Here is a 27,980-nt window from a genome sequence, read left to right on the forward strand (position 1 = left end):
GCTGGGGAGGAGGAAGGGTAAACAGAAGTTTTCATAATCGCGCAGCTGGGCGATCGCCGGCAATGTACGAAATACTGTATATGATGGATGTCTGGTCAGCGTTAGAGGAACCAATCAGCGCTTTAGAGTTTTAGGACTGAAATATGTGTTTATGTATGTATATATATATATACATATATATATATATATATAATTTAGGATATTTCGTTTTTGCGAAAATTTATGACAAGGACAATTAAATTCTCATTACTGCAATGTGGAAAAAAACATGCATATCGTATGAGCAAAAATCCAAACTGACCTGCAATTGTTCAATAGTCCTGCCCAAAACTCCACTTATTGTTTGAGCCAATGTTTAGTTTTTGTTGATTTTGTGGTGTAATATAACTAGAAATTGTGGTCAAATTTTGAGTCATTTAGTTCTTGTTTATTCATTTAGTTAAGACGTGTTTTTGTTCATATTTAAGAATATCTTTGTCTCTACTGTGTCAAATTGTACTGTGTTGACCCTTTTTTTGCAGAGGAACAACTACAAGAGAACTACTGTCATGTTGGTGCGATTCATTTTACAAGTGAAGAATGTACATGTATGCTTGAACAAATGCTATATTTCTATAAAATATGTACTGCCAAGCCACATGGATTGCAGGTTTCATTTCAAAAACATCTCAGATCAGTCCACTCTCAATGAGGAGTATATATTGTGTAAGATGATAAAAGATTATTTATGGTGAAGTGGATTAAGTTTCATAATATTGGAATTTGATATATTAATATGGTGGATTTGAGTGCGTTGTCAGAGAGAAGCGCATATTGTTTGGCTTGTTTAGTTGTTATTAGAGGTAAAGAGTTGGAAACTAGAGCAGATTTAGTAAACCACTATACTTCATAAAATTCTGAGCAAATAAAATGACACAGTACTTGTATACCTCAGACCTGGGTAGGTATTAAGATGAGAAAATACACTGTCCACACAGAAAAAAATACATATTTAAAGGCTTTTTTATATATATTGCACTGATATTAAAATATTTTTAAAAACTGAAGGCTGCTTTTTTGAACGAAACATTCCTGCGCTCAGACAATAAGCAAAGCCAGAACGTCTGTATAATTCTTTATATTCTATAAAGGTTTACCAGTAGAGTCAATCAGAAATGCACACAGTTAAGACAATACAAATAATTGAAAACAGCAGTCAAACATTGATTTTTTTTTTTTTTTTACAAATAAATTACACGTCACTTTTCATTGCATAGTCAAACAAATTTGACCAAAAATAATAAATATACATTACATTCAAAAAGAGGTGAATCTTGTCAAAAAGTAATGACTGCATGGTAAGAATAGAAGTTTCCTTTTTGAAGAATTTTACTTGAGCTCCATCTGAGACATTGATTTGTCCTGTAAGCGTTTAGTCTTCCTGTATCTGTAGACTAAGAAGACGATGGCGAGCAGGAAGACGATGCTCAGGACCAGCAGGATCCATTGACCCGCTGCAGCTCCTGACTCATTCACACTCAATCCCAGGAAGCTGGCTGCTTTCGGCACGGACGTCACTGAAACGAACAGGTGAGAAGTGTGGGAGCATTCTGTTAGTGTTCCATGGTCTGGAATTTTGATATTGATGGTAATGACATTGTTTAATCTTTGGAGAAAAAGTTGGGGAAAAAAATAGTTACACTTTAGTATCATTGAGATACTATTATAGTTTTTATTCATTTTTTTTTTAAATTAACAGTTTCCATGTTAATTGTATTTGTATTTTTTTTTTAAATATGTCTATATATTTTTTGTTATTTTAGTTCATCAAGTTAAACTAAATGAAACTGAGAAATGTTGAATCTTAAATATTATAACATCTTAAAATGAATTATAATTTTGAGTTTCTGTCACTGAGATCCCATTTAACTTCTCATTTCCATTATAAACTTTATTATTATATTATGGCAATAACAGTAATGGGATCAGCGATTATGAAATTGTACACAAGTTAAAGGTGCATTTAGGAGGATCTGTTGATAGAAATACAATATAATATGCATAACTGTATCTATTCAGTGCTGTATAAAGACCTTACTTAATGAACTGTTATGTTTTTATTACCTTAGAATGAGCCATTTCTATCTACATACAGCACGGCCGCATTGAAATGCACCAACATGTTTCTACGGTGGCCCTAAACGGACAAACGCGCTTCGTCACTATGTTGTTCTTCGTGCAAAGAAGCGAGCTAAAGTCAGCGAATAAAACACTGACACAATGATGAACAAGTAACAATAATATTCGCAATAACATCGTTTTACTGAATAATTAAGTAAACCTCATTTCTTAATTTATCTTTGTAAAGACACATCATTGCTTAACTGGTTTAGCCTGCCCTGGGTTTCCCCATACTGCCTTTGTGCAGCGCGATTTTATTCACGCTGAAAGGCAGTCTGGATACCATGGACCAGATTTTCGCCTCATCTAGGGAACCAATCACAGAACGGGGGGGGAGCAGCAAGGCGATGACGACATCTACTGTATGCGACACAGCTAAGCAGTTTGTTTATATCTATGGATTCAACATGGCAGCAGACGCGAAGAGCGACCCTCATGTTTATCTTGCACAAACGGCAATAGTCGCTGAACGTCATTGTTTACACAAAAATATCTTACCCATCGTCTTCTTCCTTGTCTAATTTCTGTCGCTCTACATACGTCATCTGGTATAATGGAAACGATTGGCTATTAGCTACGTACAGGCGCATTTGATAGACATTCTTAGCACCCAATAAACGGCGCCGGGCATTCGTAAACCACGCCTCAAATACGAGAAAATGTACATGTGGTTCCCAGACCCAAGTCTCAACGAGAATTGGGTCTGGCGTTAGCCAGGCTATAACTGGTTACTCTCTGCTTATCTTTTCCTGTCGGCCACCGTAACTTCTGTTGGTTGCAATTTGTAACCTCACCACTAGATGCCGCTAAAATTACACAGTGCACCTTTAACTGAAAAATCTGATCCTTATGAAGAGCATTATGAAAGGCAGCTTTTCATAAATGTATTTTATACATTTTCTAAATGTTTTACAGAAAGTAAGTTAAGACGCATGGGTAGGGAACTAGTCCAAAATAGAGGAATTTTGGCAAAAGTTAACCTTTTAGTACTCCAAAATATTTAAATAGATTAAAAAAGCTCAATAAAAACACATTCCAAATTTTTAGAACTACTGAAAATCTTTTTTAATATGACTTTTTATTGTTACAATCAGCAAAGATATTTTATCCATTGGAAGAATCACCTAAATTTAGTGATTTAAAATGGTGTTGGAGCTTGGGAAGTTGTTGTTGGGATTGGTTAACTCACATCTGATGATCAAGAAATAAATACAATTTTATACTGTTCCAATTCATTTGGCTGAAATTCATTCCAGTTTCCCAGCGGAAGCACATTTATTTTTCAATAAAAAAAACTTGAATGGTAAACCAACATTTGGATGTCGATTCATGAACTCCATGCTTACTTTTGTATGGTGTCCAGTCGTACTCTGGCCATCCCAGGACGTCCCCGTTCTTTTTGTTCTCCTCCTCCAGCCAGTCGATGAGCGGTTGGAAATACTCCATCAGAGGCTGGACTGACATTTTGGGCTGGCCAGTAATCAAAGTCATGGCTTCAGGCCAGGGTTTACTGAAGCCCATCTTCATCACATCACTGAGACAAGAGTAGACAAAAATGAAATTCTATCAAATCTTGTAGAACTGTAAACAGTCTCAGTTTGTCATCAGTAATTCACTGACCCCAGGAGTTTCCCTGCTTCTTTGGACTGGTAGATGTCACAGTTGTGGAGCGGTGCTGGCTGACCGGCGGCTTCACACAGGGCCTTGTGGAACTGGAACTGGATTACAAAACTCACAAAGTACCTATTGGAGCCAAACCAAATATACAGTCAATCCAAAGGCTGCGTTGTGTAACATTATAGATATTTTCACATTGATGATTTATTTTATTGTTATATATACCTGACATAGGGCACATTAGCTGGGATGTGGAACTTTGCACCAGGGTCGAAGTCGTCCTCAGTGCGAGGTACGGGTGGACACAGTCCCTGGTACTTCATTCTGTTACAATAAAATACACAAGTAAAAAAATGTACATATTGCACAATTTACATGTTAATATATAACTGAAGGCTATTTAAACACTATTTAAAAGGGGACTGAAGCGATCACAGATTTGTGTACGAGTAGAGAAAGGGTCTAGTGAAGCCCCTGGTAACGGTAACATGTCAGAAGTGCCGGTACGCAAGAAGAAGCGAGGGCATGTACTAGCCCAATTCAAGCAGTGGGTGGGTATAACTTTAAGGACGCATTAATTTATTACCAAGAGCAATGTTTTATTAGCTATGCTAAATGTGTGTGGTTGATTCAGATGCTTGTGCGTCCGAGTCACCATAAAAGAACAGTCAATACAGTTAAACTAAGCGTCATCTCATTCTTTGGATTACTACTGCACAGTCTAGTGACAGTCGCATTTGTCGCAAATGAAAAACACCACAAGCGTCACGTGTGCTTGAGTGTGTGTAGATCAAACTGTGCCACTCATTCACACAGAGATACACAGAACATGTAGACAACAGCAGCCATATCACCCTGTAGCCCAAGACTGGTTGCCCACTGAAGCTAAGCAGGGCTGAGCCTGGTTAGTACTTGGATGGGAGACCTCCTGACCCCTAATTTCCACCAACTAAGGAACGGCTGCGGATCGGCAGCCCTCCGGAGCAGATACGCAGAGCTTCTATTTTTGCCGGATGCCGAAGAGCTCCGCAGCACTACAGGGCAGAGTGCGCAGGACAGGAAGTCGAGCAAAAAAAAGAACAAACCAAAACAAAATAAAAGATCCGTTTAATTTTCTAAATAAAAATACACCGTGATCATGGCGGATCATATTTGGCGGAAAATATGATGATCATGGCGGAAAACTGTTCCTGGTTTGGTGGTACTGTTCATCGAAACTACATATCGCGCGATCACACGTGAATTAGCGAGATCTCGTGGGTCCTCGGCCGCAGCCGTTCCCCAACAAATCCGGACCTGGTGGGTATTGAAGGACAGCGGAGCACGGAGCCGACATGCAGCGGAGCCGATCCGCAGCCGGTGGAAATCCGGGGTGAGAAAACCAGGTTGCTGCTGGAAGAGGTGTTAGTGAGGCCAGCAGGGGGCGCTCACCCTGTGGTCTGTGTGGGTCCTAACGCCCCAGTATAGTGACGGGGACACTATACTGTCAAAGAGCACCGTCCTTCGGATGAGACGTTAAACCGAGGTCCTGACTCTCTGAGGTCACAAAAAAATCCCAGGATGTCTTTCGAAAGTGTAGGGGTGTAACCCCGGCATCCTGGCCAAATTTGCCCAGTGGCCTCTGTCCATCATGGCCCATATATCATCATATATCATATATCAAAGCGCTATATAAATGTAATGAATTATTATTATTAGACTTCCTGTGTAAATAGTCTTTTTGTGGTTTAACATTCACAGACACTAGTCTATATTATGATTTGAGTGTACAGCCATACATTTGATTGATTCATCCAAATTTGCCAAATTCCGAGACTTCTACAGTAGGACTGGATTCTGCATGACGGAAATCATAGGGCCCTACTACACCTTTAACGGTGTGGATTAGAAGAATGGTCACCTCAGGTTCCACCACTCTTTGTTGTACTCTGAGCTTGAGGTCCTTCCATCAAATACTTTCCACCTCCACTGGTCCATCAGGTAGCCGAAAGGCAGGAAGGCAATCTTATCCAAGGCAATGCTCATCAGGAAGTTGATGGTGCTCTCTACAGACCAGTAAAAAACACTTAAGAGTTTGGATTGGCATTTAACGTGTGTTTTGTTGCAAGCTTCATTACGGATGTACCTTTATTTTCCTCCACCTTGTCCAGCAGGCCAATGGTCTTAAGATGTTTAGGTGTGGAGACTGACAGGGCCAATACGTCACCAATGGCCTCGTGGAATCCAGGGTTGGCGCCGTCACGGAAAGAGATGGGTTGATCTTTATACTGCAGGAAGTACTGAATATGGCCCATCTCATGGTGCACAGTGATAAGGTCATCCATGGTCACCACCGTGCACTGCTTGATCCTAGAGATGGAAAGAGGATGGGGAAAAGGTTCACAGTGAGGTTCACAAAATAACACATGGGAAGGAAAAGGCTAGAAAGCTGTTTTTTCAGATGTCATTTCAGCTCCAACATCCTCCCCTTATGAAATGAATAACAGGAGTAGGTGAAATTGTGGTTTATTTGGCCTGGCAGACATCTTGATGAAACTGTGAAATATATAGGAACTAGCCAGAGTTGTTGTTGTTTACTGCCTATAGGCAGCATAGTGACTGAATCAAGACAAAACCAAACACTGTACTGTTCATAGAAACTTTATACATTATACAAATAACGCTCCACATCCAAAGACTTAACTCGCAATTGATTCCAGTTGAGTTTGTTCCTAAGCTAATAACACGACGCTTGATCAAAAGAAGTGCACTTTAGCATACTTTTAAGATTTGAAGTACACATTCAATACAATTAAGCACTTCTTTTTCACAAGGGGATACTCTAGTAAGCATTGTATATGTAGTCCATTTTAAATATATTTAAAATATCCATTTTTGGATGTTATTGAAACTAACTTTGTCAAAATATCGTATTGGTTTTTATATGTGGTACCACAGCATTTTTTATTGAATTTATCTCACCTCTCCTGCACACTTGGGGGGAAAAAGGTACAAAAGCTATCAGTGGGGCAGTACCCTTCCAAAAGGTAGGCCTACACCTTTGTACCAAGAGTGCAAATTAGTACCTAAAAGGTACATATGTATTGGTACCAAAAGTGTACATATAAGTACCTAAATGGTACCATAGGACTGCTGTCCCAGTGACAGGTTTTGTGCCATTTTTTTCTGAGAGTGTGCCACCATGCCTGAGTATGACCATCTTGCTGTGATATGAGGCATGTACCTGAAGTCTTTGCGGTTGTAGAAGTCCCAAGCAGAGGCATGGCAGACCACATCACGGCCATCAGTTGGCTTTTCCAGCATGGACTTGGCCCAAAACTCAGGAGGCATGGGTAGAAGATCCAGAGAAGTGAAGAACCGGTCCGATTCCTCAAACATCCGCTTGGCGTTCCAACCCTGAAGAACCAAAGAGCAGTTTACTAGATGGAAACCAAAGTTTAATATAGATTTATATGCCATTGCACAGTACATCTTTACTAAAAGATTCTAAACCAAAAAAAGTTTCAAGGCTATTTATGTCTTTTGCATTTAGTTGAGGAAATATCAGTTTAAATTCCCAAATATTTAATTTAACTGCCTGAATTCCAATAATCCAATGACATTTTGTATGCACAAGGAGGCATGCAATATGTCATTCATGCCTAATTGCACTCAATGTAAACAATATGCTATTTGTTGCTATTTACACTTGGTGCAAACAGTTTCTACCACTATTTGCTCTCAGTGTAAACAACATCTTCCTTCTTTAACTCTTAATGTAAATAGCCGCAGCATTCGGAGAATGACACATGGACATTTTTTCCAAGAGTTCAGACTGTGATCTGGGAATAGATTAAATAATGTTTTTTCAGTTTTGATCTTACTTGGGCAATCATGGCTGGAGTAGCATCCACTTGTGTGGCACCAGGGAACGGAATGGCAAGGTCCATGATCCCAGACCATGTTTGGGCCCACATGTTTCCTGAGAAAAAACAAGCAGAGAAAAATGTCAGCCAACTGAACGGCAGGATGTGAGAGATGGTGTAATATACCACTGGCACTGGAGGAAACCACTGGGATTGGAATTCCAAGCCATTTAATCTCTAGTCATGTGGAAGTGGAACCATTGCATACACACAAACACAAGTACACACAATTTCCCAAACGTGGATACCTAATATGTACAGACACACTCACACAGTCACGCTTGATGATTTTGAATGCACATTAAATCCTGTCGATTCTTTTGGAGTTGCCGCAAACAACTACAGAATATCAATAATCCCTCAACAACTAAAAAAAAGATGGCAATCCGCAAAGTACTTTTTAGCAGAAGCAGTGTTGATTTCAGCCACTTTAGCCTTTGCTTTAGTCTTACTGAATCCTTTTCTGTGTTTAGCCACTTCTGTGAAAGAAAGCTTTGGTTTAAAGATTTAAGGTTGGAGGACTAGAATTGATTCGAAAATAACTTCTGAATTGCAGAATTTGAATTGAGGTAGCAAGAATTCAGATTTGGTTTAAAGTAAAGTAACCTCTTAAAACCTCCTCTCTGTCATCACTCCATTACTCAAACACCTGTGTGGCATCATTAACCAACGTGAATGAACGAAAAATTTGCGACAATGCGGTTTGGGGAAATAGTCGTGACTAGCTAGTAGATTTCTTCAACAATGCATCGTTCTACAGTTTTCCATATTGTATGGAAAACCCTGATATTACTGGGCCAGAGAGTTTAGATAATGTAAAATATTACACATTGTTGGTAAGACTAAAGACTTTCTAACCAAAGCATATTGCAATAAAAAGTACAAATCACGTTAATGTGAATAGTTCATCTCTCACCGAGCAAATGAGCTGGAATTGGTCCTTTAAGGTTGATGCGTTCTGATCCATATTTCTTGTACAGTGCCCTGCGCACATAAGCATGAACGTTGAGGTAGAGCGGTTCTAGATCCTTCCACAAGGCCTCCAGATCCTGTTCAAAGGTGGGGGTCTCATACAGGGAACGCCAGAACGCCCCATTATCCGTGTGACCTGATAATGGACAAACGATCAACATTAGAAAGATCTCTTGAACTTTTCTTATTGTGAGTCAGTCAGTGTTTGTTGCCTGCCACTTGGAAAAAGTTTGTACTCTTTCAAAATGTAGCCGGAAAAATCTTCCCTTCATCAATCTTCCTCAAATTAAATATATTTCTCCAGCTGTCCTGTGTTGCAAGAGATCCTTACACAAGAAGTGCTTTATTTTCAGGCATTTACCATTGCTCTTTGCAGCTAAGTTGGCAAGCTCCACGTATCTCTTGTAGCTGTTGCGGAGCTCTCTGCCCGAGGCATTACGCCAACCCTGCCAGGCGAACAGCAGCTCATCATAATCCCTGGACTCGGCCATGATCTTATTCAGATCTGGAAAACAAAACACAAACACATCAAAACCGGAGCATAGGGGGGTTGGAGTGATCAATTTGGCATGCTGAGATATGAAAAACAGACTCTATAAGCACTTTCATTGTTCACTGTTTCACTATGAACAGTTTGCAGTTAGTGTAACTAACAAAAACACAGTGGGTTTTTAGACAGCATGTATATAACTTCTAAAACATCAAATCAAATATTTTAGTAACTTGGCGTTATGAGCTGAATTCCACACATTGCTTTGAAATGCATGATCAGTTGTAAGCTTGTCTACTAAGATTTTTTAATGTTTTTTTCTCTCACTAAGGTCTCACCAAAACAGTAATATTGTGAAATATTTGTACAAATTTTTTTTCTATTTTAATGTAATATAAAATATAATTTATTCCTTTGATGCAAAGGTGAATTTTCAGCTTCATTAATCCAGTCTTCAGTGTCACATGATCCATCAGAAATCATTCTAATATGATGATTTGCTACTCAAGAAAAAATGTTGCTTAATATTTTTGTGGAAACTGTTTAACAAAAAAATCTGAATTCTTTGATGAATAGAATGTTCAAAAACAGCATTTATATGAAATGTAAATCTTTTGTAAGACTATAAATGTATTTACTGTCACTTTTGATCAGTGTAATGCATCCTTGCTAAATAAAAAATATTAATGTCTTAAAAAAATAAAAAAAGAAGGTCTGACCCCAAACTTTTAAACGGTATGGCAAAACTAGTAAAAGTTAACTCACCTGGATCCAAAGACAGACAATTTGAATCATCCTTGCAGACTGTCGCTACACTGTACAGGGTCTCCATGGACGCTAGCAAATTATTGTACTATAAACATGAAAAATATGAGTTCATGTTTTAGTCTTCCAAAAAACACAAGTTCAGCTCTATCAACAACAACTTTGACCTGTTACATTATCATACATTTTAGCCTTCAGTTTGTAAACACATTTACAGTATTGCACTTACAGTGAGGCAAGACATTCAATGGTAAAAATGTATGGTTGCAAAGCAATAAAGAAATGTCTCTGTCTATCTATCTATCTGTCTGTCTCTCTGTACCTCCTTGAGATCCTCTTCAGGAAGTATAGCTCTCTCAAGGTCACTCAGTGTTATCAGGGTTCTCTTCAGCGACTCCTCCTGGAAGTCACTGGTGTCGAACTTATGGGCCTCTAGTCCATAGATCTTGGTGTGATTGGCCATCTCCAAGTTTTTTTGCAGCTAAAGCCAAAAAACAGCAGCATGAGACTCTGAGAATGAATGTTGTTGTAGTAACAGAGCAGTCTGAGCCTCACCATGATCTGCTTGTTGGCTTCATTGATGTCAGTGTTGTAGGTCCAGGAGGCCTCGGTATAAGCGTTCCAGACCGCCTCGGCTGTGCTGTTGTATTCCTCCAAGAACTTTTTGGCCTGCATCTCATCTGTTATTTTACCTGTGGCTTTTAAGGAAAAACATGAGGATGAGTTTTGCTAATTTTCTGAGGAGGCTTTGTAGGCCTAAAATAACGATAAAATTTCATGTTTAAAACTTAAGTCGCAGCAATGGTTTAAAAGTAGCCTAATTCTGTCGGGGAACCATGGAATTGGCAACTGCAGCTAAGAAACACAACGTTTCCTCTTTCTGCAGGTCAGGGGGTATGACTAAACGTGCTATTTGTAATGTGTTATATCATTTTTGATTTATCACGTGGCTCTGTAAAAAACTTGAGATCAGTTATTAGCAATGCTGTATAATGAGCCTTTCTCTCGTACCACAGCGCAGACACGCTCTCTCTCGTTTCATTAAAACGCAGCAGATGACCTCTCAGTTATTGACTATAATTACTGTTAAATGAAACCGGAGGACTTCAGTAGGCCAGACTATAGACTTCAATAGTAGGCATACGTAAATATTGTTAAATTGTTCGTCTTGTTTTCTAGAACGATTGTTTTGTACACTGTAGACAATAAACAGGTACGATTATAAAACGGTTTCTTCTAAAAATCAATATTTCACATCCCGTAATTGTTTATGTGGTGAAGCAGTGTAATCAAAATTGTATTTATTATGGAATATTGCAACATTTTTTAATAAATTATCTATCTATGCAATGTGCTTCATAATCTTTAGTACTAATAACTTCCCCTCCCTCTTGCAGCAACATCTCTTCTCTGATCGTGTTTACTGGAGCGAGGGCGGGGCAACCTGTCACTCACATGAGATCGACCAATAGCAAACCACAACCATCCAATCAATTCCAGATGGACAAAATCAAGTCCCACCCTACTTTTTTTTTCTTGTCCGAGAAGCTGTTTCACTCAGATATACGTCACAATAGAGAAGAAAAGCCGCAACTTCCGTTTACCAACTTTAATAAAGATAGTCTTACCAATGTCTTCAGGGTAGCCTTCTGGTACTGGTGGCACCCAATTAAAATCAGGCCAGCCCAGCGTCTCTCCTGTTTTATTGTTCTGTTCCCGTAGCCAGGTAGTAACTGGCTCAAAATAGCTCATCAGGGAGCTGGCGTTCATTTTGTCAGTGCCCAGAGCCTCTTGAAGCACCTCTGGCCAAGGTTTTGAAGAGCCAGCCTTTAAGACTTTCCTTCCAAAAACAATACAATAACACTCAGTCCTGATGTAAAGACTCTCCATTCATTGTGATGATTCATTCAACCCACCATCAGTCGATCTGTATAGTCAATACTTACTGTAAAACAGCTCCCGCATTTTTCGATTTGTAAATATCACATTTGTGCAGAGCTCCAGTTTGTCCAGCCTCTTTACATAGTTTCTCATGGAACTGGAACTGAAGAATGAAGCTCACAAAGTATCTACAAGATTAGATGAGAAGAAAAAATAGTTAGCCTATCTTCTCTGTGTAAATCAGAGTTTTGATTTTTGATTATTTATCATGGGAAGCTCATGATAAGAACCCAACCTGATGTACGGTGTGTTTCCAGGAATGTGATATTTTGCTCCAGCATCAAAATGTTCCTCTGTACGTCTGGTTGGTGGACAGATGCCTTGGTATTTTGTCCTAGTAAAATAAATAAAATATCAATCAATTCAAGAAAGTACTGGTGATTTAATTTAATTTTTAAAAATTACACTGTTCAAAGGTTTGGGGTTGGTAATATTTGTTTATGTTTTTGAAAGTAGTCTCCTAAGCTAATGCATTTATTTGATTAAAAAAATACAATAAAAACAGTAATATTGTGAAATATTATTACAATAATAAATAAATAAAACTTTTGAATGGTGGTGTATGTAGAGAAGTAAGCAAAAGTATGTTTTTGACATTTAAACAATTTTGCACCATTTATTTTAAATCATAAATTGATTCGACATTACAATAAAAGTTGTTGATTAGTTTTGATGTCTCATTAAAAAAAAGAATAATAATATAGACATCAGTTCAGGAGGGTTACTATGGACCCCTAAAAGGGACATGGGAGTGGGAAAAAAATCTGAGATGCCAGGGGGAAAAAAACATTGCATTCACTTACGAAGAAGTTTCTTGGAGGGAAAATATTTTGCGAGTGGGCGAAAAGTTTCTCGGGGGAACGCAAACATTTTTGCGAGTTAATACAAAGTGTCTTGAGGGAACGCAAAAAAAAAAGCAAAAGCATTAACATAATTTTTCCTACCATCTCATATTTTTTTCCCTCTCACCATGTCCCTTTATGGACTCTTTATGTTACCTATCAATATGATCATGAACTATCCATGAGATAACAGCACAAATGATCGATTGCTGACCACAACGATCCATTATGAGACACTGGTTTTTACCTGAGGTACCACCAATCTGCATTGTAACGTTCAAGCGGTGTTTGTCCACTAAACACACCCCAGCGCCACTGATCAATAAGGTATCCAAAAGGAAGGAAGGCGATCTTTTCCAAAGCCATCTTCAACAGGTAGTTGATGTCACTCTCTATGGAATTTCAAATACTTCATCAGTTTATCAGAGGTTTACACTATACTGTAAGTATCATTCTGAACATCTTTGGCTCACCAGCATCCTCGGTCAGTTGGTCCAGAAGGCCAATGGTGTGGAGATGTTTAGGTGTGGACACAGAAAGAGACAGCACATCCCCTATGGCCTCATGGAAGCCAGGATTGGCTCCTCCTCTGAAGCTGACCGGCTGGTCTTTATACTGGAGGTAATATTCCACGTGGCCCATCTCATGATGCACGGTGAAAAGCTGCTCCATAGTCACAGTAGTGCACTGTTTGATTCTAAACACAACCCAACACAAACATTTAGCTGGTTTTTGCTCAATAATATTTGATGATGATGTTTTGTTTTTATATTCAAATAATGATATAATCCAGGCTGATATTTTGAAACTAAACAATCCATTTGTAGGTTGCTTTCCCTGAAAAGCTAAACAATGTGATGCTATCAAAACGTTCTGTTTATTTGATCATTCTGACCAATCAGAAACCGCAGTGTTGATTCAACCATTGTCATGAGTTTGGGAAGCAGCCAATATTTTTACAGCACCAAAACAGAATTACAGTATGTTTGTTTGATTAGCTTTACTGGGCTTGACATCACAACATTGCCTCAAACAATTGAGAGAGTGAGTTTGGGGTACGAGTTCTTGCCGAACAATAGGCAAGATGGGAGGAGAGTTTGAAATTAGTTGGAAAGCAATTCTTTCAAAAGTCTCACACTCACAATATTGTGTTCAAAATTGTACATACATGCATCAGAGTAGAAAAACGTTTTAATGTAATGGAAATTTCCAAAAAAAAATGTTATTTCCACCTTACATTTATGCATTTACGCTTATAACCAAAAAAAAAGTAATTTGTCAAAAGAGCCAACAATATTCATAATATATTGTATTATACACCATACCTCAAATGATGTAGTGTTTATTAAACCATGGTGGAAATGTATACAATTAGGAATAGCCTACAGTACCATTAGCAATTCTTGATAAATGTTGAAAGTTAATGTATTAACTAACATTTATATTAATGTGCAATACATTTGTCACAGTATTTATTCATCTTTGTTAATGCTAAAAACACAACGGTTCATTGTTAGTTTATTTTTTCTTAGATTTTAATAATGTATTAGTAAATGTTAGAAACTAAACAATCCATTTGTAGGTTGCTAATATCACTTTATTTCGATATTATTAACTAAGTGTCACATTGTGGGTTTTGTTCCTTGTTCTTGTCTGTCATGTGATCCCCTGTTCTAGTCATGTGATCCTGCCATGTGTTCCCTTGTCTGTGTCATGTTGTCATTGGTAAATCGTCTGATCATTGTTCACAGGTGTTCTTTGTCTTGTAATTACTCTGTGTATTTAAGCCCTTATGTTTGCCCTGTGTCTTTGTCTGGTATTGAATGTTTCTTATCTATGTTCTTGGTCTGAGTTTCCTGCTGTCTCTTCAACTTGCCTCCAGTGGACTCATTCGTTACACTAAGATTATTACATGCTTTAGAAATAGTTTTCATTGTTATTTCAATCATGACAACTATCTATTAATACTGTAAGAATAGAATGTGCATAGGCTTTGTCTTTGCACTAGACATGCAAATACAGGGAATAGGATACGAGCCGCTGCAAGGAAAGTAGGGAGAAGGCAGATCTAGGCAGGTGGTGCTGGGGAAGGTGGAGGGCTAGGGAAAGTGTTTGCGTCACTTCATAACATTAAGGTTGAACCACTGTAGTCAGATGGACTATTTTAACAATGTCTTTACTGCCTTGAAAGGGGTAATAACATTGGGTAACCCTTTATCTCGATAGTCCACTTTAGACATTCTACTAACTATAAGTAACTTTCCAACTACATGTCAACTAACTGTCATTAGAGTATTAGTAGACTGTCTGTTTAATATTTGCTAACATTTTATTTTGTTGGTCCCCCAACAGAAATTCTACTGACTATAAGTAACTTGGCAACTACAAGTCAACTTTATCTATCTCCTAACCCTAACCTAGCAGTCTACTACACTAACAAAAGTTACTTATAGTTAGTAGAATGTATAAAGTGTATTATTGAAATAAAGTGTATCCTAACGTTGCAGTCTATGGGGGGTCAGAAAGCTCTCGGATTTCAGCAGAAATATCTTAAATTTGTGTTCTGAAGATGAACGAAGGTCTTACGGGTTTGGAACGACATGAGGGTGAGTAATTACATTTACATTACATTTACATTTAGTAATTTAGCAGACGCTTTTATCCAAAGCGACTTACAACTAAGGGACTACAACAAGCGAGTCATCGTGAAGAGGCAAAAATAACGCAAGAAGTGCTCAAAATACAAAGTTCAGGCATTGCTCAGAGTAGCATAAGCCAAACAAGGGAGGATTAAAGAAAAAGGTTTTTTTTTGTTTTTTGTTTTTTTATGTCAAGTGCTCACGGAAGAGATGAGTTTTCAGTTGTCTTTTGAATGTAGTTAGGGATTCTGCATTCTGGACGAGGGTAGGGAGGTCATTCCACCAGCATGGAATCGTGAATGAGAAATTAATGACAGGATTTTCATTTTTAGGTGAACTATCCCTTTAAGCATTTACACTATGAAAGCAATCCAGTTGAATGTGTTTTTGACTCTTGAAGTGGTCGAAAGTGGACAAGCTTAAAACATTTTAGACCCCATTTACACCATTTAGCCTCATCCACTTGTGATCCGATTGACCAAAACGCATCTTTATTTCAGGTGTAAACAGCACCTCTGATGAATGATGTCATTAGCTAATGCAAAACATGACACTACAACCAAGTTATTTTCACACAACAAATATTGGAATTGTTTATTTCACTCTTTGCTCAGGATATCATAGTTTTAAACGTACACTCTAAAAAATGCTGGGTTGTTTTAACCCAATTTTGGGTCAAATATGGACAAACCCAAACGTTGGATAAAAAATGCAATTTAAAAATGTAACCCAATGACTGTGTTTGTCCATTATTTGACCCAAAATTGGGTTAAAACAACCCAGCATTTTTACAGTGTAATAATTCACATTTTTATGATGGATTTTTATCTTTCAAGACTGAAAGGCTGCATGGCTCTGGGAGTAAAACTAATCTTTAAAGGCATTTAAAAAGTTGATGGATATAGGAATGTTTAAAAGACTGTTTTAATATAATCAACCCGTGGGACATGAAAGTGCCAAATGTGAAACTACACCCAAATGCGAGGATAGTTGCCTTAGTAAATCCACAAGCATCAGAAACCCTATCTAAAACCCAGTCGTCCAGTGAGCTACACACTCTAAAAAATGCTGGGTTGTTTCAACCCAATTTTGGGTAAAATATGGACAAACCCAAATGTTGGGTTAAAAATGTAATGTAAAAATTTAACCCAACGGCTGGGTTTGTCCATATTTTACCCAAAATTGGGTTGAAACAACCCAGCATTTTTTAGAGTGCATGAACCACTTTCTTGTGATACGATTCATGTACCTGAAGTCTTTGCGGTTGTAAAAGTCCCACGCAGAGGCATGGCAAACTACCTCTCTTCCATCACTTGGTTTCTCCAGCATGGCCTTGTCCCAAAACTCAGGAGGCATTTCGATCAAATCCAGAGAGGTGAAGAACTCCTCAGCCACCCGGAACATGTGAGTGGCATTATAACCCTATGGGCAAAACTCACTTTAACACTCTCTGGAGCGCTCAGGTATTATCTATTATCTAGTCATTGAGATATAGCTTACTTTAGCAATCATGGTGTCTGTCACATCTACATTGGGTTTGTCAGGAAAAGGGACCATCATGTTGTAGACGTTGTTCCACGTTTGTGACCACATGTTGCCTAACAGAAACCAAACACAATGAGAACATCATCTTGAGTCTCTCAAACACTTATTGTTGTAAATGATGAAAAATATGTTTTAAATATCATTCTTTGGCCTGGTTTCACAGACAGGGTTTAGATTAAGCCATTAGGCCTTAGTTCAATTTAAGTACCTTCTATAAATGTGCCTATAGAAGTAATAATAAAAATTACATATAAAGTCCTAATTAAGTGGATTAAGAAACCAATTTTTACTTAATTTTAAATAGCAAGTAATTCATTTTAATTTAAAAAAAAATGCTGAAATGTTTTATGTTTATGTCTTGTTTCCAGTCCAAATATCTAAAATGTCTTAAATCAAGATGCATTTACTATGAGTAAATGCCATAAGATATTATATCTTATGACATGTTATTACTTCAGTAAATGTACATCCAATTCACAATTAAGTATATTATTTTAAAGTATAATATTTCTGTAATAAGTCCTTTAAAAAAGTATGCTAAAGTTTACTTCTTTTCCACAAGGGATGGTCTTCATGAAAAAATGTGTATTTTTCTCAATCAAAGGAACTCACCCAGAAGGTGGGCAGGGATGGGACCCTTGAGGTTGATGTATTTAGGACCGTAGTAGTCGTAGAGCTTTCGGCGGACAAAGGCGTGCAGGTTTTGGTAGAGAGGTTCCAGCTGTTTAAACAGATTCTCTAGGTCTTGCTCGAAGTCTGGAGATTCGTACCAGGATTGCCAGTATTTTCCTGTATCTTCAAAGCCTGAGAAGATCAGATAAAAAGAACATGGGTGTTAGATCTCACTTTCTTTATCTTTCTCCCCCCTCAGTTCATCCAAAAGAATGACTCGCTTACCATCCATCAGAGATGCCTTGTTGCTGAGCTCCACAAACTCAGGGTAGAGGGATCTGAGTGGAACTCCTGAGGAGTTGTGCCAGCCTTCCCAGGCATACAGAAGCTTCTTATAGCTTCTTGACGTAGCCATGATTTCTGAGAGCTCTAAAAGACACATAAATAGCATAAATGCATAATAATTAATGCTAACTGAACAGTAAAACAGTTTCTGAGTCTTGCAAATGAGCCCCAGAAGAAAAAAAGGGCATTTGTTTACAACAGTGTTCTGGATTTTTGTGGCTCGCAGAAGCTAAATCAGTGCCGTTTCTCAGGAAAACGTCTTGACCGGAAGCATTTAGGAGCAAATAATATAAAACATGTTGACTAAAGCTTTGTATCTTATAGCAGGATCAATTAAGTGGCCAGAGTTGATGGACATCAGCTAAGCTAGATCAGATTTACTTGTTTGTGGCTCTTTCCCTTCTCCAAAGTGCAAGAGTACACATCCATTGCACTTATATTCATGCATGGTCACATGAATTAAACTTTGTTAGAACTTTATCAAAGAAACAATTAACAGATATTTTTTTGGTTCATTGGTTTTGAATATTTCTATAAATAAACTTGTCTTATAATAGTGTTGCGTGTGATATGGATGTAATGGTGCACTCTTCAGATAAATGCCTTTTAGGTAAGGCTAAATAATTCAAATGCAACATTTCGTTAATTTGGCAAAAAAAAACATAAAAATAAGACTTAAACATTTTAAAGTTAAATGTCGAGAATAATGCAAGTGGTGGGGATTTTTCAGCAATTCTTTCTGCAGGTTGCATACCAGTATTTGTGTGTCACGATTGGTTTTGTGTTTTGGTTCACTTCTTTAATTAGACATTCTCAAGGCTTGATCGACTTGAACCGGCGTTGCAAAGACCGATGAATGACATCAAAGTACCGCGAGAGCGAATAGAAAGTAGACGGCTCCTTATGCTTTTGAATCGCTCTCGCGGTACTTTGATGTCGTAAACCGATCGGTCTGTGCAGCGCTGGTTCAAGTCGAACAAACCTTCAGTCATGTTTCCTGATTTCTTGTCATGTGACTTCCTTGCCCTCATGTGATCATGTCTTGTGCTTCTCTACTGTACAGTATGTGTCATGTTATGATTGGTTGGTTATCTTTATTGTTCACAGGTGTTTCTTGTTGGTCATTAGTCTTGTTGTATAAGTAGTCCTCATGTTTCCATTGTATCTTGTGTGAAGATGTATCTTTCAATCCAAGCAACTTTCTTGTTGGTCAATGCCCATTGTAAAATATGCATGAGAAAATAATTTACCCTCATGCGAAATTCATCCTCTGTGCATTCCTCCATGACATTTTTTTTTTTAGTTCTATTTTTTGGCTTTTTTGCCTTTATTTAGATACAATAGGATGACAGACAGGAAAAAATGGGAGACGAGACAGAGGAATTGTATCGGGAAAGGACCTCGAGCCAGGACTCGAACTCGGGTCGCCCGAAGTGCAACCGCACCGTATATCGAAGCACTTGCCCATAAATGGCTCTGAGCCTATGGCTCTGACCAAAACAAAAAATTCTTTCAGAAACAAAACAAATGGCTATCTTTATGTGTGAGTCATTGAATCATTCACTACTTTGTGTTTCTTAGAGGTTTTGTTGGCTGAACAAAAAATATTAAGTTACATTGTTGTTTATTGTTGACTGTTGTGTATAAGCAATATCACACTTCCAAGCAGGCTGTTTAGGCTGAATAGCAACTTTAATTATAAATATTCCATTTTAAAGCTGCAAAATTGTCCTTTGTCTAGCATTCTAACAATGTTTTCCATTTAAAAGCTAAACTGTCAGCAAAGGTGTCATTGCCAATTTTGTATACTGGGTTGTGATTAGTGTTCTTTGTTTCATCTCTTTAACCATCTTTAGCTTGATTCTCACGTTATCTAAAACATAATTATTTGGCTGCATTGCAAGCACTTGTATGTTCTTTTGAGTATACATGAATTTTCACCTTCACTTTGACCCTTACTGACACACATCAACAAAGTGTTGGGAGTGTTTCTCACCAGGCTCCAAAGACCAGCATTCCTCTGGAGTGGGACACACCTTTGCAGTTGAGTAGATGCTGTCCATCTGGCTCAGAATGGTATTGTACTGGGAAAACAAAGAGAGCGATCAAAACCCAATCTTGATGCATCATCAGGAGCTCTTTCCTCCACAGCGTCAGTGGTGTATGACAACTCACCCTCTCTCTCTCTGCGGTTGGGAGATTGGCCGGTCCCAGAACATTGATCTTTTTGATGATTTTCTTCAGGTCTGGATTAGTGAAGGTATCCAAGAGAGGATCAGAGAATGTAGCCTTTGCTTTTAGACCCCATGCCTCTGTGAATGCCTGTTCCTCCAAAGATGCAGACACCTGGAGGAACAAGTGAAGAGAGTCAGAATATTCATGCAAAATGAGTCCAATCATTATTATGAGCGAACGCAAAGTTTCTCGGGCGAATGCAAAAAAATATTTGTGAGAGAGCAAAAAAAAACATTAACTTATTGATTGTTTTTCCTCCCATCTCATTTTGTCCCCCACCACCATGTCTTCTTAGGGGCTCCGTAGAAATCTTTGTCCTTGTGGGGACATTGTTTGGTCCCCATGAGGAAAATAGCTTATAAATCATACTAAGTGGTGTTTTTTGAAAATCTAAAAATGCAGAAAGTTTTCTCTGATGGGTAGGTTTAGGATTCGGGAATACAGACTTTGTGCAGTTTGTACATTATGTCTATGGAATGGCCCCATAAAACATGAAGTGAAGGATTTTTCAGACTGCTTCAAACCATTAAGTTGTTTGGAAATCTGAATACACACGCCACACTGATTGTTAAATAGAATTTAAAATAAAATAAAAATCCCTCTCCTTCAATGAACCAACCGGGTCTGTTGGTATGTAACCCCCACTTTTCAAGATAATAAATCCTGATCAAGTAAGAAAATCAATTAAGAAAGATTACAGAGCGAATGCAATTTGTTGATTCATTTCAGAAAATAATTACAGTAACATGTTATGCTTTTGTGGGAGAAATGTGTCATATTCCCATATCTCGTTCCATCCCCATGATTTTCTGTTCTCTCAGTGCAATCTCTCTTAATAATCATTTCTGGCTCTTGCTCAATACTTGAGTTTCTTTCTGTCTTGTTATGTTTTCAATAAGAGCTTGGATTGCTTTTGCAGCCACAAGGGATAGAAATGGGGTGGCTGAGTTAGCACCATCCATCAATTTATCCCTTGAATCCTGACAGGAACTCATTTCTTCTTGTGGAAGCACCTGAAACAATTCCAACACGATCTCGTGAAGCACCTGCTAGCTCATATGTCAGAAAACAGTTGTGTGTCTGTTGTGGTCATGTTAGACATCACTGAGCTGAGAATGTGGAATCTTGTCTGGGACGATGACTGCTCCGACTCGGTGTATTTTAAGATACTGTGGGGTGAGGATATAGAGGTGAAGTTGGGTGTTTGTCCAAGCGTTGAGCTTCCTAACAGGATTTCAAAGCTTCATGATTTATATGTTACTAAAAGGGAAAGTTCGCCCAAAATGTCCTTCTAAATTATGCACTGCTTTCTTCTGCAGAACACAAAATAAGATATTTTGAAGAATGCTGTTATCCAAACCGTTTTATTGACAACTATTGAATAGACCAAAAAAAATACAATTCATAAAGTTTTATAATGACATGATGGTGGGTAAATGATAACAGAATTACATTTTTTGGGTCAACTATCTCTTTAAGACAAATATTCAGGGAGTTTACTGAAGTTCATAACAAATGGACTTTCCATGAATCATGACTAATAAACAAACATTGAATGTGGTGAGATAAAAAAATAGGGACAAAATGAAACAACTGAATTGCCCTAATGAGCTAGCATGCAAAAACAAGCATTACCGAGTAGCTTAGTCGATACAAATGATTCAAAATCTGATTAAGTTCCTGAAGTTATCATTTCTTTTAGTGATATCTGTCTACTTAAGTATAGTGAAACTTAAAGTAACATGTTTATAGACTAGTTAAAACACAATTCTCTTGCCATAAGTGTGGCACACATGACACTAAAATAATTCATTATACATTAACTAAATAAAATCCGTGCAACGTCCCTGCAATATGCATAAGTGATGATAAAAAAACAGTGATAAACAACTTTTAAATAAAATATAATCAGATCACAAAAAAAAATGCTGTACATATATGCATCGTGTTATTGAATTTAATTTATTATTTTGCTGTACATTATAAGACATTTTTCATTGCATGCCAAAAAAGATTTTATAGCAGTGAAAAATTCAGATATTTTTTATTGTATATAATGTAACAGAGGCCAGCTAAGTAGTCGCTGTGCAAGTAAACCTCACTCCCCTGATCTCAAGATGAGCGACTGACGCTAGAGACTGTGGTCTTTAGCCTCCTGTTACAGCGCCCGCCTCCCGCACTGGAGATGCGGATTCGAGGCCCACACAGAGCGGGTTACATATATATTATGGTAACTTAACAAATTAACATGATTTATTCTAGCATTTGTTCTTTTTTTAATGTTAAAATTCCTAAAATTTTTACACATTCTTCCAAAAGGTTTATTGTTTCCTGGTCTTGGGTGCGTCATGCTTTTTTGAAGTTGTACCGTGTCCCACTGTGGACCGTCTGACCCCAGCATCCCTTCCCTGTTATGATGACCGTGGGGCACATTGGCCCTGTCACTGCGAGTGCACTCATTAGTTTATGGGGTGATGCCTTTGTTGACCCGAGTGGAGATGAGCTCCCTTCCACAGTTTCTTTTCCTCCATCACTGATTAACAAGCTGGTGACATGTGCATTTATCTCTATTATCTCCTATCCTTCACTTGCTTGTTCACACTCCGTTTTCCTCAGAGATAAAGACTGCTAGCTTCTTGTTTTTCCACCTCTTCTTCCAAGGTCCCATTTGTTCTGTCATGTTTATGCAAGAAAGTGATGATGAGTCGTAATTGGGTGCAAGGTTCAAGGCTTGATACAAAAGTAAAATAATAACTTGTGACTGACACCATCAAAAGGGTGACAAGCTTTAGAGCTCAATCATGTGCACTTGGCTCTGAAACATGCAAACCTCCCTAAACACACTCTCTCTTGTCGGATGATCTTTGATGGGTATGGGATATGAGCTTTCAGAGCAGATTGCACGCGTTTTCCACCTCATTTTGTCCTTGAAGGATCCAAACAGTGTGTGTGTGTGTGTGTGTGCGTGCGTGCGTGCGTGCGTGCGTGTGTGTGTGTGTGTGTGTGTGTGTGCGCGCGCGCGCGTGTGTGTGTGTGTGTGTGTGTGTGTGTGTGTGTGTGTGTGTGCTTTTTAGAGGCTAATTTATATGTAAATGTAAATGTAATGAATTATTATTATTATTAATTTAAAGATTCTGTGTGATATGATGCACTGACTGGCCTCACTCAATACAGGAATGAAATGATGGGCTACACATGGCCACTTTGCCACAAAAAGTGAGCGGTGAAAGTGGTTGCATCTAATGTATGGGAGTGGCATGGGAGGAAAGCGGATTTGTGGAATTCGCTGCATGAATAATGCAGACTCAATGGATGCATTTACATAAACACTGGCACAAATCAGATATTTGGCATTAAATATGGTTCTACTGCTGCACACTTTAAATCACAAAATCAGAATCACAAAAATAAAGTGATTTACTACCTTAATAAAATCTCTGAATATCACGTAAGTGATTAATTGAGGTAGATTACCAATAAATGCTTTTCCCAGCATGATTTTATACAGACTAAGGAGCGTAATTGTTCAAATTAACCATAATTGTCTGTGTTTTTGCACAAGATTAATATTGGAGGACATATGTTAGTGTTTAAAGGATAATTCCGGTATTTAACACATTGAGTCTATATTTTAGTTTGTTTTGGATGAACAAGAATGGTGGACAACATTTTTTTGACAATGGTTCCTCTCTCGAGTTTTTGACTATAATAGAATTGGCCATGGACCCATTTAACATTGGAGTCAATGGGCATGTCCGAAAATGTCATTAAAACAGCCAATAATGTTCGTTTACAAAACTGTTAAACTCACCGAGTGGTTAGTGGTGTTCGTTGATGATTATAAACAATATATCGTCACAATATATGATTCCAATCCATTTATTTTGCTATAGTGGAACTATTTTTTCAGACACTTCACAACCGTGTAACTTCCGCTCAATGACGAATAAAACACGACAGAAACTGTATTTCGCAACACTTTTTGTTTCTGGAACATCAACTAACATCACTAATCACTCGGCGAGTTGCACAGTTTTGAAAACTAATGTTAAAGGTTGTTTTAATGACATTTTAAGACATGCCCATTGACTCCAATGTTAAATGGGTCCATGGCCAATTCTTATATAGTCAAAAACTCGAGAGAGGAACTATTGTCAAAAAAATGTTGTCCACCACTCTTGTTCATCCAAAACAAACTACAATATAGACTCAAGGTGTTAAATACCGGAATTATCCTTTAATGTTATTTTGCCATTTTTGGATTACCATTGTGCCTGTGGTTCGGTTGAGGACAAGAGAAAAAATTATATATAAATATCAGCAAGTTGCTTTATATTAACTCTTTCCCTGCCATTGACAGAATTTGCCGTCATTTATATGACGCAACACTTCCGTTCTGGGAACTCCATGTTTTCACTGTTATACGTTTGAGAGTGTTCTGAACTTCTGACGGAAAAATGTTATCAGATTGTGCTACCACCAACACTATATTTCCATTGTTTTAAGGGTAGGTTTAGGGTATACTGTAGATGTTAATAAAGCCTCAAACATGAATATGATGCTGGTAGCACAATCTTATAGGTTGCATTTTTCGCTATCGAACTGTGCCTACTGTGTTAATGGGAGCTAACAAAATCTGAGCGGTTAGCATAAATCGCAAGAACTGGGGCGCTATATAATGAAAGAATTCTCTCCAAATCAAAACACAGGCGATGAAGAAGCAGATACATTACTTCTGCACATGTAAAATAACACATTCCCCAAACATTAAACGGTATTAAAATCAAAACAGCCTAATATTACCGGATGAAATGTTGACCCAGGACGAGTTATAGGACTGTGTTGATGGACTCGATCTACTCACGTTTTGATCATCGTTTTGAATCTTTGACAGAAAACTTGAGTTTCTCAGCTTTTTATTGCTATAAATGTTGCTTTTTTTGTTGCATCCGTGTTAAATAATTTTAAAATGATCAACAGAAAAGCTCATTTGAAACATTTAAGCACCTAAATCTGCAAAAAAGGTTTTATCATAATAATGTAATGCAGGAATTTTGACTCCATATATGCATTTTATTTGCTTAAAACGAATCTCTATCACTATCATCTTGGGTGACGCCATGTTTGCTTGACATCATGCACAGCATCACTGTTCATTTGGAGTCGGGGCTTTCCGCAAGAGTTTACAGTTACGAAGCCCAAGTTCAAGTAGCATACTGTTGCACTTTTCCAAGCTGCTTCCCTTTTCCCCTTGCTTTACACTAAATCCCTGCAGTCCTCAACATCAGCATATGCTACATTAGCATAACCTCCACGGTTCATCTGTTGAACGCACACCACCAAGATGCCTATAAATGCGAAACAGAAATCCCTGCTCCAGCAACCATGACCGGGTGTCCTGTGACCGCGCTCTCTGTGGAATGAGTGCGACGGGTGTGTTGCTTTCATACAATGCTGCTTTATCTTCATACGCAGTCAGAGAGAGCCTCGCTCACAGCAACAACCTGGCCTGCCGCCTTCAATAGAGATGCCCGAAACGGAGGCTCTTTGATCGACTCGTTTGATGTGTCTGAAATAATAGACACCACACCAGGCTCTGCTCGGGTTCTGCCCAGCTTTCTAACAACTTTTTTGCTGCCTTTTTTGTTGAGGTTTTCGCTCAGATGTTGAGCAGCGAGTGCGGTGCCAGCATCAATTTGAAAAACTGTGAGCGACTGTTGAGACAGCTGTGAAATAGTGTTGAGACAGCTGTCTGAAGGAGGTGTGTGTGTGTGTGTGTGTGTGTGTGTGTGTGTGTGTGTGTGTGTGTGTGTGTGTTGTGTGTGTGTGTGTGTGTGTGTGTGTGTGTGTGTGTGTGTGTGTGTGTGTGTGTGTGTGTGTGTGTGTGTGTGTGTGTGTGTGTGTGTGTGTGTGTGTGGGAAGAGCAATGGTGACCACCTCGCCTCTGCACTGATCACACTGGCATTCAGTGTTAGCTCACGTTAGCTCAGTTCCATTAAATAATCTTAAGAGATACAACTTTGGTAACACTTTATTTTAAGGTGAAGTAATTACACATTACTGTGTACTTACTATAGTAATAACTATGCATAATTACTACAAATAACTAACCATGAGCCTAACAGTAACTCTAAGTCCATACAGCATAACTGATATTACTCAGTGCATATTTGAGTAAGTACAATGTAACTACGTCACATAAAGTGGAACCAAAACTTTTAATGATTAACATTATTCAAGTTTACTAAACTTGCTTTAGACATATTTTTCAGTGTTAGTTTATATTAACTAATGTAGTGAACTAATGCTGACAAATGGAGCCTCTTTGTAAAGTGTTACCATTTTTTTCGGTATCGCTGATATTTGATATTTAATTAATTTTACATTGTAAAAAAAGTTGCTGCCTTATTTTTTTAAGTACAATCAGCTTGGATGTTTGTCATTTCAACTTAAATTACATTAAACTGACTTAAAACATTTTGATGAGTTAAAGCAATGTAAAAACATATGTTGTTATAACTTATTGATCATATCATTTTTTTTTACATGGTAGATAACCTTGGCCATCATCTAACACTTGGTAAAATTTCATTTTTAATAGCACTGACAATTTAAAAACAATGTTAAATATAATCTTAGACAAAACTCAAAATTAGTATCCGTTTTTCATACCGTGTTGTAATGTTGTTAAATTCACAGCATTTACAGTTTATTTTTTGTTTTTCAAATCAACAATTTCTTGGTTGTCCGCTATAACATTGTCCATAAAATAATGATTGGCATTTTCGGAATATCAGAAATCATAAATGTGATCTGACAGCATTGCATAACATGTGTTGGACTTTTACACTATGGAATGCACAACACTTAACATCCCACAGGAAAGAAAATCCCAAACGGGTGTTTAGCTTTTCAATTGCTTCTCCTTGACAGCATTGATATTGAACAGAGAGCAAACGGAGACTTTTGTGTGAGTCTTCTCAGATTCTTCTTTTGAGAAAAAAACCCCCAGTTATTACCCAATTCTTAATAGAATTTTGTGCTCAAACTCCATCCAAACCATGTTTCTCCTCAAATTCTTCAAAGCCCATGTTTTCAGCCATGCTAACCACCATCATTTTCATTCAACTTACCTCAGTTCAACAATTATCTCATTTTAGTCTATTTTCTGAGACAAAGTTGCTCATTCCTAAGCTCTGAAAGAGCAGCAAGATGATGACATGTGGGAGTATTGTAATGATTAGTCATGTCATTTAACTCAACTGTTACACTTTTGCAGAATGTTACTAAGTAAACTCACCCTTTAGTGAAACTTTACAAGAGTCCTATAAAACTATAAATCATAAAATGAATAATGGAAGACAAAAAATATGTTATAACAGGCTGCCCAAAGAGCTGTTGAAATGGCTGATTCATCAGCCTCATATGCAACAAAAAGGGAACCATACAACCATACAACCTAAATTCATGGAAGTCAGTCTTGAATTATATACATCACGTTTGGCAGCTGTACCCTGTCAGACTATATAAGCAATGTTTCTGGATGTCTGTCAAACACATTGACTGTTACCTGCAGCTGGGAATTGTGGTCAGTCAGGTTTGTGTTGTAGTTCCAGCTGGCCTCTGTGCTGAAGTAAAAGACCTCCTCGGCGGTTGAGTTGTAGTCGCTCACGAACCTCTCGGCCCCTTCTTCTGTCATAGGATAATCCCCCGGGATCCACTCGGGTTTCAGAGCTGCGCTCGTGCTGAGGAGAGTCAGCAACACCACTGCCCGGTGCATAATGGACTACAGCTGCGATGTGAGGAATGGGAAAAGTGGAGGAATCAAAGTTCCCGGAGGAGCCGTCTTCACAATCACTGCTGGATGCTCCCGTCAAGTGTGTGTTTCCTATCTCTGTCCTTCTCTCCCTCT

At 38.1% G+C, this 27,980-nt stretch overlaps 1 protein-coding gene across 1 annotated transcript; it reads right to left on the reverse strand.

Annotated features, from left to right (window-relative positions):
* Positions 1-986: 986 nt before the first annotated feature.
* On the reverse strand, positions 987-27,980 carry ace (angiotensin I converting enzyme (peptidyl-dipeptidase A) 1). Its single transcript, XM_079594470.1, has 25 exons — positions 27,639-27,980; positions 20,009-20,179; positions 19,830-19,917; positions 17,774-17,917; positions 17,489-17,680; positions 16,832-16,929; positions 16,581-16,753; positions 13,166-13,389; positions 12,940-13,084; positions 12,086-12,184; positions 11,856-11,978; positions 11,538-11,749; positions 10,465-10,607; positions 10,232-10,390; positions 9,910-9,997; positions 9,016-9,159; positions 8,599-8,790; positions 7,641-7,738; positions 7,001-7,173; positions 5,903-6,126; positions 5,678-5,822; positions 4,003-4,101; positions 3,781-3,903; positions 3,507-3,694; positions 987-1,556 (listed from the first exon to the last, which is right to left on the reverse strand). The coding sequence occupies exons 1-25, from the start codon at positions 27,846-27,848 to the stop codon at positions 1,369-1,371; spliced, it is 3,843 nt and encodes a 1,280-aa protein (XP_079450596.1). The 5' UTR covers positions 27,849-27,980; the 3' UTR covers positions 987-1,368.

This window comes from Phoxinus phoxinus (assembly GCF_949152265.1).
Source record: "Phoxinus phoxinus genome assembly, chromosome: 21".
NCBI lineage: Eukaryota > Metazoa > Chordata > Actinopteri > Cypriniformes > Leuciscidae > Phoxinus > Phoxinus phoxinus.

What these genes read in the sequence shown, in the direction of transcription:
- ace (XM_079594470.1), bottom strand. Translation starts at nt 27,848, where the DNA reads ATGCACCGGGCAGTGGTGTTGCTGACTCTCCTCAGCACGAGCGCAGCT. An exon ending in CAGACACCATGATTGCTAAA is followed by an intron (nt 16,754 to 16,831) that starts GTAAGCTATATC and finishes TTTTGCCCATAG; the next exon opens with GGTTATAATGCCACTCACAT. An exon ending in CTGAAGAGGATCTCAAGGAG is followed by an intron (nt 9,998 to 10,231) that starts GTACAGAGAGAC and finishes TCATGTTTATAG; the next exon opens with TACAATAATTTGCTAGCGTC.